Source organism: Nannobrachium achirus (genome assembly GCF_963921795.1).
Source record: "Nannobrachium achirus genome assembly, chromosome: 5".
NCBI lineage: Eukaryota > Metazoa > Chordata > Actinopteri > Myctophiformes > Myctophidae > Nannobrachium > Nannobrachium achirus.
This window is the reverse complement of record NC_137814.1, coordinates 6,576,222-6,589,918: the sequence shown is the minus strand read 5'-3', so window position 1 is coordinate 6,589,918 and position 13,697 is coordinate 6,576,222. Positions and strand designations below refer to the sequence as shown.

The 13,697-nt window shown below is 46.2% G+C and overlaps 1 protein-coding gene across 1 annotated transcript in view; it reads right to left on the bottom strand.

Annotated features, from left to right (window-relative positions):
• Positions 1 to 13,697, bottom strand: part of dnah9 (dynein, axonemal, heavy chain 9) — a gene marked incomplete at both ends in the record, with an annotated part of 122,590 nt that overhangs the window by 51,804 nt on the left and 57,089 nt on the right. The window contains 10 exons of the mRNA XM_080725498.1: positions 48 to 213; positions 958 to 1,165; positions 2,374 to 2,547; positions 4,916 to 5,090; positions 6,587 to 6,734; positions 9,109 to 9,217; positions 9,614 to 9,741; positions 10,764 to 10,974; positions 11,800 to 12,087; positions 13,097 to 13,235. Of these exons, the coding sequence (XP_080581624.1) occupies positions 48 to 213; positions 958 to 1,165; positions 2,374 to 2,547; positions 4,916 to 5,090; positions 6,587 to 6,734; positions 9,109 to 9,217; positions 9,614 to 9,741; positions 10,764 to 10,974; positions 11,800 to 12,087; positions 13,097 to 13,235 (1,746 nt within the window). The remainder of the gene's footprint in view (positions 1 to 47; positions 214 to 957; positions 1,166 to 2,373; positions 2,548 to 4,915; positions 5,091 to 6,586; positions 6,735 to 9,108; positions 9,218 to 9,613; positions 9,742 to 10,763; positions 10,975 to 11,799; positions 12,088 to 13,096; positions 13,236 to 13,697) is intronic.

Here is a 13,697-nt window from a genome sequence, read left to right as displayed (position 1 = left end):
ATGTAGTCCAGTTATAATAGGTATAACTACAGGTGTAGTGTGTTTACCAGTGGCTGTAGTCCAGGTGTTGGCGTATCAGCGTGTGTGGCTGCACGGTGCCGTACGCGTCCACCTCAGGCATGTTCATGTCGTCTATGAAATACACCAGCCTCCTGCTGCCCGGTGGACCGTAGTTACGACCTGCCTTCTTCTCCAGGGGGCGCTCTAACACCGCTGCAGGGGTTAGAGGAAAGGGAAGAAATGAGGAAGATGTACAAACATTGTTAAGGCACCGGTTCTAAACCACTTATTTACATTGTGAATGACGTGTTGTGAACTTTTTTCAATCTGCTATTGAAAGCATTCCTCACAATACGATACTAAAGCTTTCCTCATAATATAGATGTACCACCAGGGAGTCCATGGGGGTCCAAATAAAATAAAATGAAAACATTTGAAAGGAAAGAAAAAAGCCATTTAGACCTGAATGCAAATCTGTGTCACTTTAGATTTGAACCACTTTAACCATTATTTTATGCTTCAACTATTAAAAAATTGCCACGAGTGCCGTGCTGCAAGCTTGTAGATCTGCTTTTTATTTTATTTTATCGTGAACATTAATTTTGTCTTTGACCTGATTCTAGAAATGTCTTCTAAATCCTTCTTCGAAATCAGTGGTTCTCAAACTTTTTCATGTCAAGGACCCCCAAAATTACATGTATTTGGCCGTGGACCCTCATCTCAAAATATGTTGTTCCAGCCCCCCCCCCCCCCCCCCCCCCCCAGAAGCAAATGTTTGAGTTACAAATGTTCGCTTTTAAAAAGATAATATTCAAAGACAAATATCTTGTTTATAGCAGATCTATGAGTGCCGCGCTGCAAGCTTGTATATCTGCTATTTTTCAATAGTTAAAGCATTGAATAATTCTAGGCCTAAATGGGTAAAAAAATGTCTTATTTATTATAAAAAGGCGTTACCCTGCAGCATGGCAGACGTGGTGTAGAAGTTGAAGGGTACATTCTTGACCATGTATTTGTCCTGGTCCAGCGACGCCAGCTTGTCCCCCACCAGGACGGTCTTGCCCGTCCCCGCCGCCCCCACCAGCATGACGGGGCGACGCCGCTGCAGCAGCCGGTCCACGAAGTAGCGGACCCTCACCGTCTCTGTGGTGGGCACCAGACACGCCTGGACACATGCACACACACACACACACACACACACACACACACACACACACACACACACACACACACACACACACACACACACACACACACACACACACACACACACACGAGTGTAGGGCAGGGGGTAACGGCATTAAAGGAGTAGTTAACACCCAAAATGTTTTTTTTTTTTCTATTGATACATACAGAAAGAACGGGGAAATATAACGCCATACAATGTTACACCATCATTTTGGAAAAGATAACCAAGTAACTAACTACTAAATAGCTAAAGTAACTTGTTAGGATACTCCGTCACCCAAAAAAGTAAAGTACATTTCAAAGGAGTAGTTCACCCCCAAAATGACATGTTTTCTGTTGATTACTTGAGTGACTCGAGTTCAATAATATTTCAAATGCATTTGGATCCCCATCCGGAATCAATGAGGGTAAATTTACTATTATCACATTTTGACGTAGGAATGCGACAAATACAAAGAGATTTATATATTATTGAACTCAAGTCTCCATGGCTTACTTAATCAATGGAAAAAAATCATTTTGGGGGTGAACTACTCCTTTAAAATTAAAGGCGTTACTTTTTTTGGAGTAATGGAGTAAGAGTTAGCTACGACAATTTAGTAGTTAATTACTTAGGTCTTAGGTCACCATAATGGCATTACTTGATTACATTTATAAGACCTATATTTCCCTGTTCTTTCTGTATGCCACACAGGAAAAATAAACAAATCAGCATTTGCGCTGTTTCCTGATGACAACGGAGACGTGCATGCACTGTCCCGGGTGTTACACAAAAATCGGTGACCGACGCCTTGTTGCATGTATGGTTTTGGCTGTATTTTACTTTTGTCCATCCCTAAAATCATCTCTTAATGTAAAAGTGTTAAGATACAAAATTAAAGAATTAGGGACGAAAGCAGCTGATTCTAATAAGTACACTGATATGCACAATGACATGTACACTATTCAGCACAGCACAGCAAAGTAACTGTACTGCACTGCACTGCACTGCACTGTACTGTACTGTACTGCACTGCACTGCACTGCACTGCACTGTACTGTACTGTACTGTACTGCACTGCACTGCACTGCACTGCACTGCACTGCACTGTACTGTACTGCACTGCACTGCACTGCACTGCACTGCACTGCACTGTAGTGTACTGCACTGTACTGTACTGTACAGTAGACGTCATCATTGTGTACCTGAAGGGGAAGGTCTGAGTCCATGTGGAAGGTGGGGAGGATCTTGGCCCAGGGTTCGAACCTCTTGGACTCCGGGTCGATGTAGTAGTCGAACACGCTGCCCTGAGACGGGAACTTGATGCTCTTGAACTCCGTCAGCCACCACTTACTGAACTCCACTCTGTGGTCGCACAGCTGCACACACACCCACACACACACACACACACACACACACACACACACACACACACACACACACACACACACACACACACACACACACACACACACACACACACACACACACACACACACACACACACACACTGAATTGTGTGATGTTTCATACCTGGTATGCCAATATGATAGTATTAAAGTGGTGACGTTTCATAGCTGGTCTACCACTATGACTATTGAAGTGGTGATATGCAGGGGTGTCACAAGGGGGGGAAAAGTGCCCTCTGTGAAGTTGCACCACATATGTTGAAAACATATATAAAAATGGTGTCATTCTTTAGTGCTGAATTTGTGCTGAATTGTGCCATAAATGTTATAATTTGTGCTGGTATCACTTTTTAGTTATTCTACATAACACCACTGTTCTGCTCCTATGTTCTACCATTATCTCCATCGTCCTCTGCTGGCCATACCACTGTAATGCTGCTAAATCTGCTAATTCATAACCATATAAATATATATATAAACACAATTGATGATTTGAACGGCACAAATTAGAGCACATCCAGCACTAAAGAATGAGACCCTTTTTTCCCGATTTGGAGACAAAAAATTGGGGTGCAAGGCTCAGCAAAACTATAACTTGAAATATCTCAAAAATGATACCAGCACAAATTATAAAATCTACGGCACAATTCAGCACAAATTCAGCACTAAATAATGACACCATTTTTTATATATGTTTTCATCATATGGGGTGCCAACTTCACGCAGGTGCAAAAGTGGGACAGAGTTACTAGTGCCCAAGGTGGAGGGGCCTTAACTATTTTACACTTTGGCTATAGCAGATATACAAGCTCACAGCTGCACGCTTGTAGATCTGCTATTTTTGAAGTCGTGAAAATGTGAGCAAATATTTGAATATATGTATTTTTTAAGCAAACATTTGTAACTCTTTCTTTGATTTGGTGTCTTTGTTTCTGGGGCTGTCCCTGTTACTAAATATTTTGAGATGGGAAATAGGTTTTTCAAAAAAAACCTTAGAAGGATTTGAAATATTCAAAGACTTGCACAAATTGTCAGGTTTTTTTTTCAAAAATAGTAGATCTACAAGCTTGTGTATCTGCTATTTTTCAATAGTTAAAGCACAAAAAAATGTGGTCCCAGTTTAAATGGGTTAAACCCCCTCCCCCTATGAAGAACATTCATGGGGGGCCCGCAGTGAATCCTTGTACCCAGGGCCCAGAATTTGGTGTGACACCCCTGGTGATATGTGTCATACCTGCTCAGGGGTGTCACACCAAATTCTGGGCCCTGGATTCACTGCACAGGCTTTAGTGCTTTAACTATTGAAAAATAGCAGATATACAAGCTCACTGCAAGCTTGTAGATCTGCTATTTTTGAAAAATCGTGAAAAAGTCAAATCCTTCAAAGGTTTTTTGAAAAAACCTATGTTTCTATGTCAGTGGTGCTCAAACCTTTTCATGTGAAGGACCCCCGACATGATATGTATTTGGCCGCGGACCCCCATCTCAAAATATTTAGTTCCAGGGACCCCCCAGAAGCAAAATTTGAGTTACAAATGTTGTTCGCTTAAAGAATACATATATTCAAAGCACACATTTTCATGACTTTTCAAAAATAGCAGATCTACAAGCTCGCAGCGCGGCACGAGCTTTGTATATTTACTATTTTTCAATAGCTAAAGTATAAAATAATTAGGGCCCCTCCACCTTGGGCCCTAGTAACTCAGTCCCACTCCCCCCCCCCTTGTGACGCCCCTGGGTCAACCACTATGACTATTGAAGTGGTGATGTTCAGGTACGTGCTGGCCATTGGGAAAAGCGGAACAACTCCCGAACGGCCGGTTCATTCCTGGCCGGTCCAGGCCGGCCATTAGGAAAACATTTTAAATAAAATGTCGGCCTTCGTTCCATTTTGGCGCCCAACAAAGTAAATCGTCACTGTCGGGCAGAAACCTTGCATCTCCAAGTTTCAAATTTGTAAATTTTTTCGCAAAGCAAAGCCCTGCTTCATCATACAAGGCCGTCGCACAAAAGTAGTGCAAACAGCAGATCTACAAGCACACAACGCCTCGTGGTGCGAGGCGTTGTGTGCTTGTAGATCTGCTGTTTTCACAAGTTTAAATCATGAAATGATAAATACAAAACAAACGGTTTTGGACATACAAGGTCTCCACCCGACAATGAAATATAACTCATGTAATTGGCCCACTGGCTTGTCACTTGGCATGATCTAAAATGGCAAAGTAGCAGCAGCGCTACAGAGAGAGATCTCTCTCTATAGCGCGCAATGAGGGCTTATCCAACTCTTTTTCCCGGGCTGAATCAGGGGCCCAGCACGTCCCTGAGTGATGTTTCATACCTGGTCTTGGAACAGCGCTCCGCCAAACGCCCAGACGGCGGCGAACACAAAGTAGAGCTCGTAGAGCTCCTTGGAGCTGTCGGGGGGGGTGTGCTCGGGGGTCAGCAGACACTCCAGCAGGTGACACAGCGTCTGCACCATGCTCTGCTCCGTCACCGGGATGATCTTCTTAAACCTGCCACAGGTCAGGAGGATCAATCACTTTATTCATTGATTGTGCATCGGCTCACTGAAAGGCCAGACCAGTATGTTATACCAAATCGTTCTAGGTCAAGTTTATTCTCCTCAAAAAATGATTTCTAGTTATGTATGGTGTTTCTATAAGTGTGATGTCTTTTACCTGCTGTATCTGTGATTACTTTACCCCACCTAGTACCTACCCTACAGATTGCTACTCTAAACAGCTACTCGAAACTGGTAAAAAATATATATGTTATAAAGGACCCCCATTGAAACAAGCCCGGAGGCTTTCTTTGTACCAGTGAACTGCACTGTCATGAAACTGTACCTTTTCCTGTGCAAACTTCTAATAAAGTTCTCAATCTATCAATCATTCAATCAATCAATCAATCAATCAATTGAGTGTGATGTCTTTACCCTACCTAGTGCCTACATATTGAGTATGGTGTCTTTTAACCCCCCTACCGTACAGATTGGACGCAAATTTAATTTGTTCTTAAAGGGACTACACCATGAATTTTCATTTTTCCAATTTTTATGTATTTTCTTGGTGTCCCACCAGCAACTTCTATCCTCACAAAGTCCTATTTCTGACCATTGTGTCTTTCTCAGTTTATGGGCAGATCTATGTTAGCATGTCTCAGAACGGTCCTGATTGTGAAATGTCAGATTTGTGATGTCACAAGGCCTGAGAAGGAGGCAGGAGGAGCTGGGAGAGGGTTGGGGAGGGGTGGGCAGGCCTGAGAAGGAGGCAGGAGGAGCTGGGAGAGGGTTGGGGAGGGGTGGGCAGGCCTGCTGAGCAGGAGGTGGGGAGGAGTGTGGGGCCAAAACTGGCTCAATAGCGCAGTCCTCCCACTCAGGACAAGGTGGTACTGCAGCTGAAAATGCTCTGAAAGCCAGGCAGAAATGACAGGGGCTCTGTATTCAGGAGTGGTAATTTAGCCTCAAACCTTTTCAAAAACGTTTTTGGGACACAAACAGTGTTATATAAATTATTTTTAAATGCATGGTGTAGGACCTTTAAAAAGAACGAATTGAAATCTTCTCAAATTCAAACTTTATCAAATGAAAAATAAGTACTCTAGTTCAGGGGTCTTCAACGTGTTCAGGCCAAGGACCCCTTCATTGAGAGAGAGAGATGAAGCAGGAACCCCCTGCAACCTTTTCATAGATTCCATATAGTTTCATTGTTTGACAGCACAATCATCAGTGTATTTTCGATTCATGTACATTTTGTTTTCAGATATTTAACCACTTGAGCCATCATTAACTTGACCGTTCATTCTGTACTTAGTCTGCTCTTTTCCCCTATACACCAAACCTCTTTGCCAAAAATAGCCGATCTACAAGCTTGTAGATCTGCTATTTTTGGCTAGAGTTCTCAGAATATGGACACTAGGGTTCTCGGGGACTCCCCGACCCCCTGTTGAAGACCCCTGCTCTAGTTAGTTGTTAATGGTTGTCATGGTAACTGTTAGTTGTTATGCAGACCTTGATTTGAGGCTGTCCAGGCAGGAGGGGAGGTACTTGTCAAACAGGATGATCAAGTTGGCCTTCTCTGATTGGACCTCCCTGCTGTCAATCCAGCTGGACACGGGCGGGTTCCAGCCCAGGTCCGCCGGGTTGATGTACAGGATGCCTAGAGGGACAAACCATAGAGTTATAAATAAATAGAGAGCGGACAGCCCCGCCCCCAGCTATTCATTTCAATGAAGTTGCTCAGTGGCGTTTTGAAGCATGCGGAAGTAGGGGATAATAGGCACATAATTCGGTGCCAAAATGTGTTAGGCCGAGACGTAATTACGTCACGAACGTCACCCGACGTCCATTGAACCCTATTGTGTAGACCAGGGGTTTTCAAAGTGGGTGACAGGGCTGGGGCACCCTGGGGTGCCGTGACGGCAGTCCAGGGGTGCCGTGAGATCATTTGATTTGACCCCCTGGACATTTTTGGCGACCCCCCTGGGCGTCGCGACCCACAGGTTGAGAACCACTGATGGCATATCTTCGACAGATTTATAGACAAGAGCCACGGCACAAAAATGTCAAACGGCAACAAACGGTAACAGCTACAGTACCTGCTCTGGACACGGTAGCAGGGGGGTACAGACACGGTAGCAGGGGTACAGTACCTGCTCTGGACACGGTAGCAGGGGTACAGTACCTGCTCTGGACACGGTAGCAGGGGTACAGTACCTGCTCTGGACACGGTAGCAGGGGTACAGTACCTGCTCTGGACACGGTAGCAGGGAGGTACAGTACCTGCTCTGGACACGGTAGCAGGGAGGTACAGTACCTGCTCTGGACACGGTAGCAGGGTACAGTACCTGCTCTGGACACGGTAGCAGGGGTACAGTACCTGCTCTGGACACGGTAGCAGGGGTACAGTACCTGCTCTGGACACGGTAGCAGGGATACAGTACCTGCTCTGGACACGGTAGCAGGGAGGTACAGTACCTGCTCTGGACACCGTAGCAGGGGGGTACAGACACGGTAGCAGGGGTACAGTACCTGCTCTGGACACGGTAGCAGGGGTACAGTACCTGCTCTGGACACGGTAGCAGGGAGGTACAGTACCTGCTCTGGACACGGTAGCAGGGGTACAGTACCTGCTCTGGACACGGTAGCAGGGGTACAGTACCTGCTCTGGACACGGTAGCAGGGGGGTACAGACACGGTAGCAGGGGTACAGTACCTGCTCTGGACACGGTAGCAGGAGGGTACAGTACCTGCTCTGGACACGGTAGCAGGGGTACAGTACCTGCTCTAGACACGGTAGCAGGGAGGTACAGTACCTGCTCTGGACACGGTAGCAGGGAGGTACAGTACCTGCTCTGGACACGGTAGCAGGGAGGTACAGTACCTGCTCTGGACACGGTAGCAGGGAGGTACAGTACCTGCTCTGGACACGGTAGCAGGGGGGTACAGACACGGTAGCAGGGGTACAGTACCTGCTCTGGACACGGTAGCAGGGGTACAGTACCTGCTCTGGACACGGTAGCAGGGAGGTACAGTACCTGCTCTGGACACGGTAGCAGGGGTACAGTACCTGCTCTGGACACGGTAGCAGGGGTACAGTACCTGCTCTGGACACGGTAGCAGGGGGGTACAGACACGGTAGCAGGGGTACAGTACCTGCTCTGGACACGGTAGCAGGAGGGTACAGTACCTGCTCTGGACACGGTAGCAGGGGTACAGTACCTGCTCTAGACACGGTAGCAGGGAGGTACAGTACCTGCTCTGGACACGGTAGCAGGGGTACAGTACCTGCTCTGGACACGGTAGCAGGGGTACAGTACCTGCTCTGGACACGGTAGCAGGGGTACAGTACCTGCTCTGGACACGGTAGCAGGGGTACAGTACCTGCTCTAGACACGGTAGCAGGGGTACAGTACCTGCTCTAGACACGGTAGCAGGGGTACAGTACCTGCTCTAGACACGGTAGCAGGGGGGTACAGACACGGTAGCAGGGGTACAGTACCTGCTCTGGACACGGTAGCAGGGGGGTACAGACACGGTAGCAGGGGAACAGTACCTGCTCTGGACACGGTAGCAGGGGGGTACAGACACGGTAGCAGGGGTACAGTACCTGCTCTGGACACGGTAGCAGGGGGGTACAGTACCTGCTCTGGACACGGTAGCAGGGGGGTACAGACACGGTAGCAGGGGTACAGTACCTGCTCTGGACACGGTAGCAGGGGGGTACAGACACGGTAGCAGGGGTACAGTACCTGCTCTGGACACGGTAGCAGGGGGGCAGACACGGTAGCAGGGGTACAGTACCTGCTCTGGACACGGTAGCAGGGGGGTACAGTACCTGCTCTGGACACGGTAGCAGGGGGGTACAGACACGGTAGCAGGGGTACAGTACCTGCTCTGGACACGGTAGCAGGGGTACAGTACCTGCTCTGGACACGGTAGCAGAGGGGTACAGTACCTGCTCTGGACACGGTAGCAGGGGGGTACAGACACGGTAGCAGGGGGGTACAGACACGGTAGCAGGGGTACAGTACCTGCTCTGGACACGGTAGCAGGGGTGGCCGTACGGAGGTGGCTGATCTCAAACAGCAGCCTCATGGAGGGGTTCAGAGGGATGCGCTCGTTGCTGGCCAGGGTCAGCACCTAACGGGTTAACATCCATTGATTGGACACTTTATTAAAGGTATATTCAGTGATTGTATTTCATTAAAATAAAAATATAACTGGTACATTTTCCATTCATTCTCCTCTCTAGAATGTGTGCTGACCATAGGACTTCCACCATGGTCCGTGTTACGAGCATAGCTAGATTCGGTTTTCAGAGGTGGCCAGCCAGTCCTCGACCAATAAGGGTAGAGTATGGCCGTAGTTATGTTATGATGTTTAGTTATGATAACTCATAACTAAACATCATAACTCACGCACGCACGCACGCACGCACGCACACGCACACGCACACGCACACGCACACACACACACACACACACACACACACACACATATTTGCATATTTTAATGTTATCTCTAAGTCCTCCTCACCTTGTTGTCGTCCATGACGGTGTTCAGGGACTCGATCCACATGGGGTCGATGTCCCCGTCCAGGACCATCCACTTGGGTCCACCGTGAGCCACGTTGGCCAGCTCACGCATTATCTTGGAGAACAGTCCTTTAGGGAGGAGAAAAACAAAAAAGAGAGAGACAGTTTTACATTTAACAAATTGGCCTGAAATTCTTTTGTGTCCGCCAGACCAATGATAGCAAATTCTGAAAAATGGATATAACTCGACGCAAAATAAGGTAAAAACAAAGAAAACCCTAGCAGAGGCTGATGAATTAATTAATGAATAGAATATTAATATGCCGCTCTGGATCCTGTTTGATGACACAGTAGCGTGTCGAATATGTTCTACTGTTACTGTTATCGATCCTGTGTATGTGTTTTCTATCGATCGATAGAAAACCCCATAACCGATAGAAAACACTTACACAGGATCGGGAGAAAACCCATAATCGATAGAAAACACATACACAGAATCGAGAAAAACCCCAGAATCGATAAAAAACACATACACAGAATCGCACAGAAAGTGTGACTCCCTACACTCCTTCAAAACCACCATAGAAGAACATCTGTCTGCAATTTGTAATTGGTCCTATAAGGTCTTCTAACGGTCCAGACCACTTTGGTAGAGAGTTGGGTTGTCATGATGTAAAGGTGGGCAAGATATCTGAAATGATTTCTCCATTGTCCAGAAATTGATAATCAAAAATATTTCCCCCATTGATTTCTTTCACTTTAATTTTTTCCTTGCCCACCTTTGTTGTTAAATCATGGCAATGTAAGTACCCAACCCAAACCTCTACCAAAGTGGTCTTGTCCTCTAACTCTGAACTCGGCCTGGGCCACAGGGTAGTGGTCCAGGTACCTAGGCTGGTAATCCAGACCAGCCTTGCATCGTCGCAGGTTCGAGTCCTGATCCAGACGACCTTTGCTGCGTGCCACCCCCCCCCATCTCTCTCCCCATTTCCTGTCAGCCTACTTTATAACTATCAATAAAGGCAGAAAAAGCCATAAAAAATATCTTAAAAAAAATAAAAATAAAAATAAAAAAATAAAGAAAACTCTGAATTCGAATAAACTATTCAATCAATCAATCAATCAATCAATCAAACAAAGCAACCAATCACCGTCTTTCCATTCCCTGGTAGCCGGGTTGATGATCCCGAACAGCTGGTCGTTGGTGACGGCCTTGGGGTTGAGGTCGGTCCAGAGGGGGCGGAGCTTCATGTTCTGGTAGGTTCTGTGGAGCGCCCGCATCACCTGGCTCTTTCCGGTGCCCGCATTACCCACCACGAACACCGAGTGGCGCACCGCCAGCAGCTCCTCCAACTGTACCACCTATAGGCAGGCATGGTGACAGTACCATCATAAATTACATTCATGTTAGTCAGAACCCTAGTATTTTAACTTGCTTTATTACAAGGCTTGGTTGGATGCTTGATTCTGATTGGTCAATCACTGAATTCAGCTGTGTGTTATTTCTGGAGAATGATCGCTGAGTTCAATAACAGACCTGTCTAATCAGAGCACCTGATTGGCTCACATCAATCTGTCTAATCAAAGACTCAGTTCTGGGGGGGGCTTTAGCCAAACCCAAATGTGATGAAAAATATTGATGGAAAAAATAAATAATATAGATGATATGTGAAAGACAATTGACTTTAAAAAAAAAAAGAAAGAAAAAAAGCATCTTCAGCCTTAAAAAAAAAAAAAAAAAAACCCTATCCGATCACCTGCAGTCCATATATTTGGAGCTGGCATCTGCCAATGATCTGGTCTGTTCAGTTATCGATACCCTAATCGTATTAGTATTATTCAATATTGTTTGTTACCAAAATTCATTAGCCCCTGCTCTAAACAATTCTCTGAAGCCATCGCTGCATATCAGCTATTTTCAGATGGTCGAAACGTATATGGGGCTGAAGTAGTTAATATATGTTTTAACAATCAACAAAGTAATTAGTAATTCAACGTTTTCAAATGAACAGTGGAGTAAAAGTACAATATTTCGATCCGAGATGTAGTGGAGTTGTAAAGTATCGGAAATTGGAAATTAAGTAAAGTACAAATAGGCCTAACAGTACTTAAGTAAATGCACTTAGTTTATTTACACCACTGGGTTTGGGAATCTGTGCATTATGGTTGCATCTCTAGTTCAGGTACCTTGAGTATGAAGTTGTCCTCTGCCTGCAGCTTCAGGTCCAGCACAGACTGCCTGACGGTCGTCTCAAAGTCCATGTCTCTCTTGCGGGGCACGTCCAGCGCGGGGAACAGGTCTCCGATCAGCCCCATGAAGACCGGCATGTCGTCCGTGGAGATCTTAGGGACGTTGAAGTCCCTCAGGGCGCGCATCAGAACCTGGTCCTCCGCCCGGCCCGGGTCTCCTCTCTTCAGCGAGCCGGCCACCACCAGGACCGACTTGATGGCCCTCAGACCCCAGTCATAGTGGTCCTGAAACATGGAGGAACTTAGTCATAGTGGTCCTGAAACATAGAAGAACTTCGTTATAGTGGTAAAACATAGAGAAACTTAGTCATAGTGGTCCTCGAGACCGGCTTCATCGGGAATCGTATGCTTGCATTTTGCTAAAATATACGTTGTTGTGTCATTTATTAGTTAGTGAATTCATTTCCCCCATTGACTTGAATGAGAAAATGCGAAAACGGCAACCACACAGGGGGAGCTTCCCCGGTTGGACGTAGCGCATGGAAGGAACACATTATTCCGATCAGTTCCTTTCCCCTCCATCCGGCTGGCCAGGGGGAGGCAGTATAGAGACCAGGATTACTGCATGTTATTGTGAGGGTTATCTACCCTAGGAGACACAGGGAGAACATGCAAACTCCACACAGAAAAGCCCATTCACCAACCCCACCTAGGGCTGATGACGCGGAGGAGAGAACACGCCAGTGCCCACAGTGTTCCCCGGCGGGAATCGAACCCAGGACCTTCTAGCTGTGAGGCGATAGCCTCACAGCAGAGGTTAAGGTAGTAGTACCTGTTTAGACAGTAGTTCTTTACACAGAGGTTAAGGTAGTAGTACCTGTTTAGACAGTAGTTCTTTACACAGAGGTTAAGGTAGTAGTACCTGTTTAGACAGCAGTTCTTTAAGGTAGTAGTACCTGTTTAGACAGTAGTACCTGTTTAGACAGCAGTTCTTTACACAGAGTGTACAGAGTTAAGGTAGTAGTACCTGTTTAGACAGCAGTTCTTTACACAGAGGTTAAGGTAGTAGTACCTGTTTAGACAGCAGTTCTTTAAGGTAGTAGTACCTGTTTAGACAGTAGTACCTGTTTAGACAGCAGTTATTTGAGGTTAAGGTAGTAGTACCTGTTTAGACAGCAGTTATTTGAGGTTAAGGTAGTAGTACCTGTTTAGACAGCAGTTCTTTACACAGAGGTTAAGGTAGTAGTACCTGTTTAGACAGCAGTTCTTTACACAGAGGTTAAGGTAGTAGTACCTGTTTAGACAGCAGTTCTTTACACAAGGTGTACAGCGTGATGAACTTCCTGGCCAGGAGACGAGCATCCAGGAAACCCTCGGCCACCAGCATGATCTCACAGATCAGCTCGAAGTCTGGCACCACCATTGCACATGGTCTGTAAGAGCCAATCAGAGGAGAGAGTTACCATGACACATTGTCTGAGACAGACAGACAGACAGACAGACAGACAGACAGACAGACAGACAGACAGACAGACAGACAGACAGACAGATCTATAGACCAATTTCCTGAGCGACACCCTGTAGAGGCTGCCGCCTGCCATGACTGTGGTACAAAAAGTCTCACAGTGCTGTTACGCTGGACGGGAGGAGACAGCTGTCCGTCTTTCAGCTCAACTAAACTCTTCATTTGCTTATTCCTAACATAACTGTACAAAGATGTACAACTACCTCTTCACTTGCTTATTCCTAACATAACTGTACAAAGATGTACAGAACATCTGGTTGAACCTGTGTAGTTTATGGGCTGTAGTATAGTAGAGGGAAAATTCAGCTTTGGAGAGGAACTGAACGTGAAATCCACAAGTTTCTACTTCATCATTGTAAAACGCCTGTGG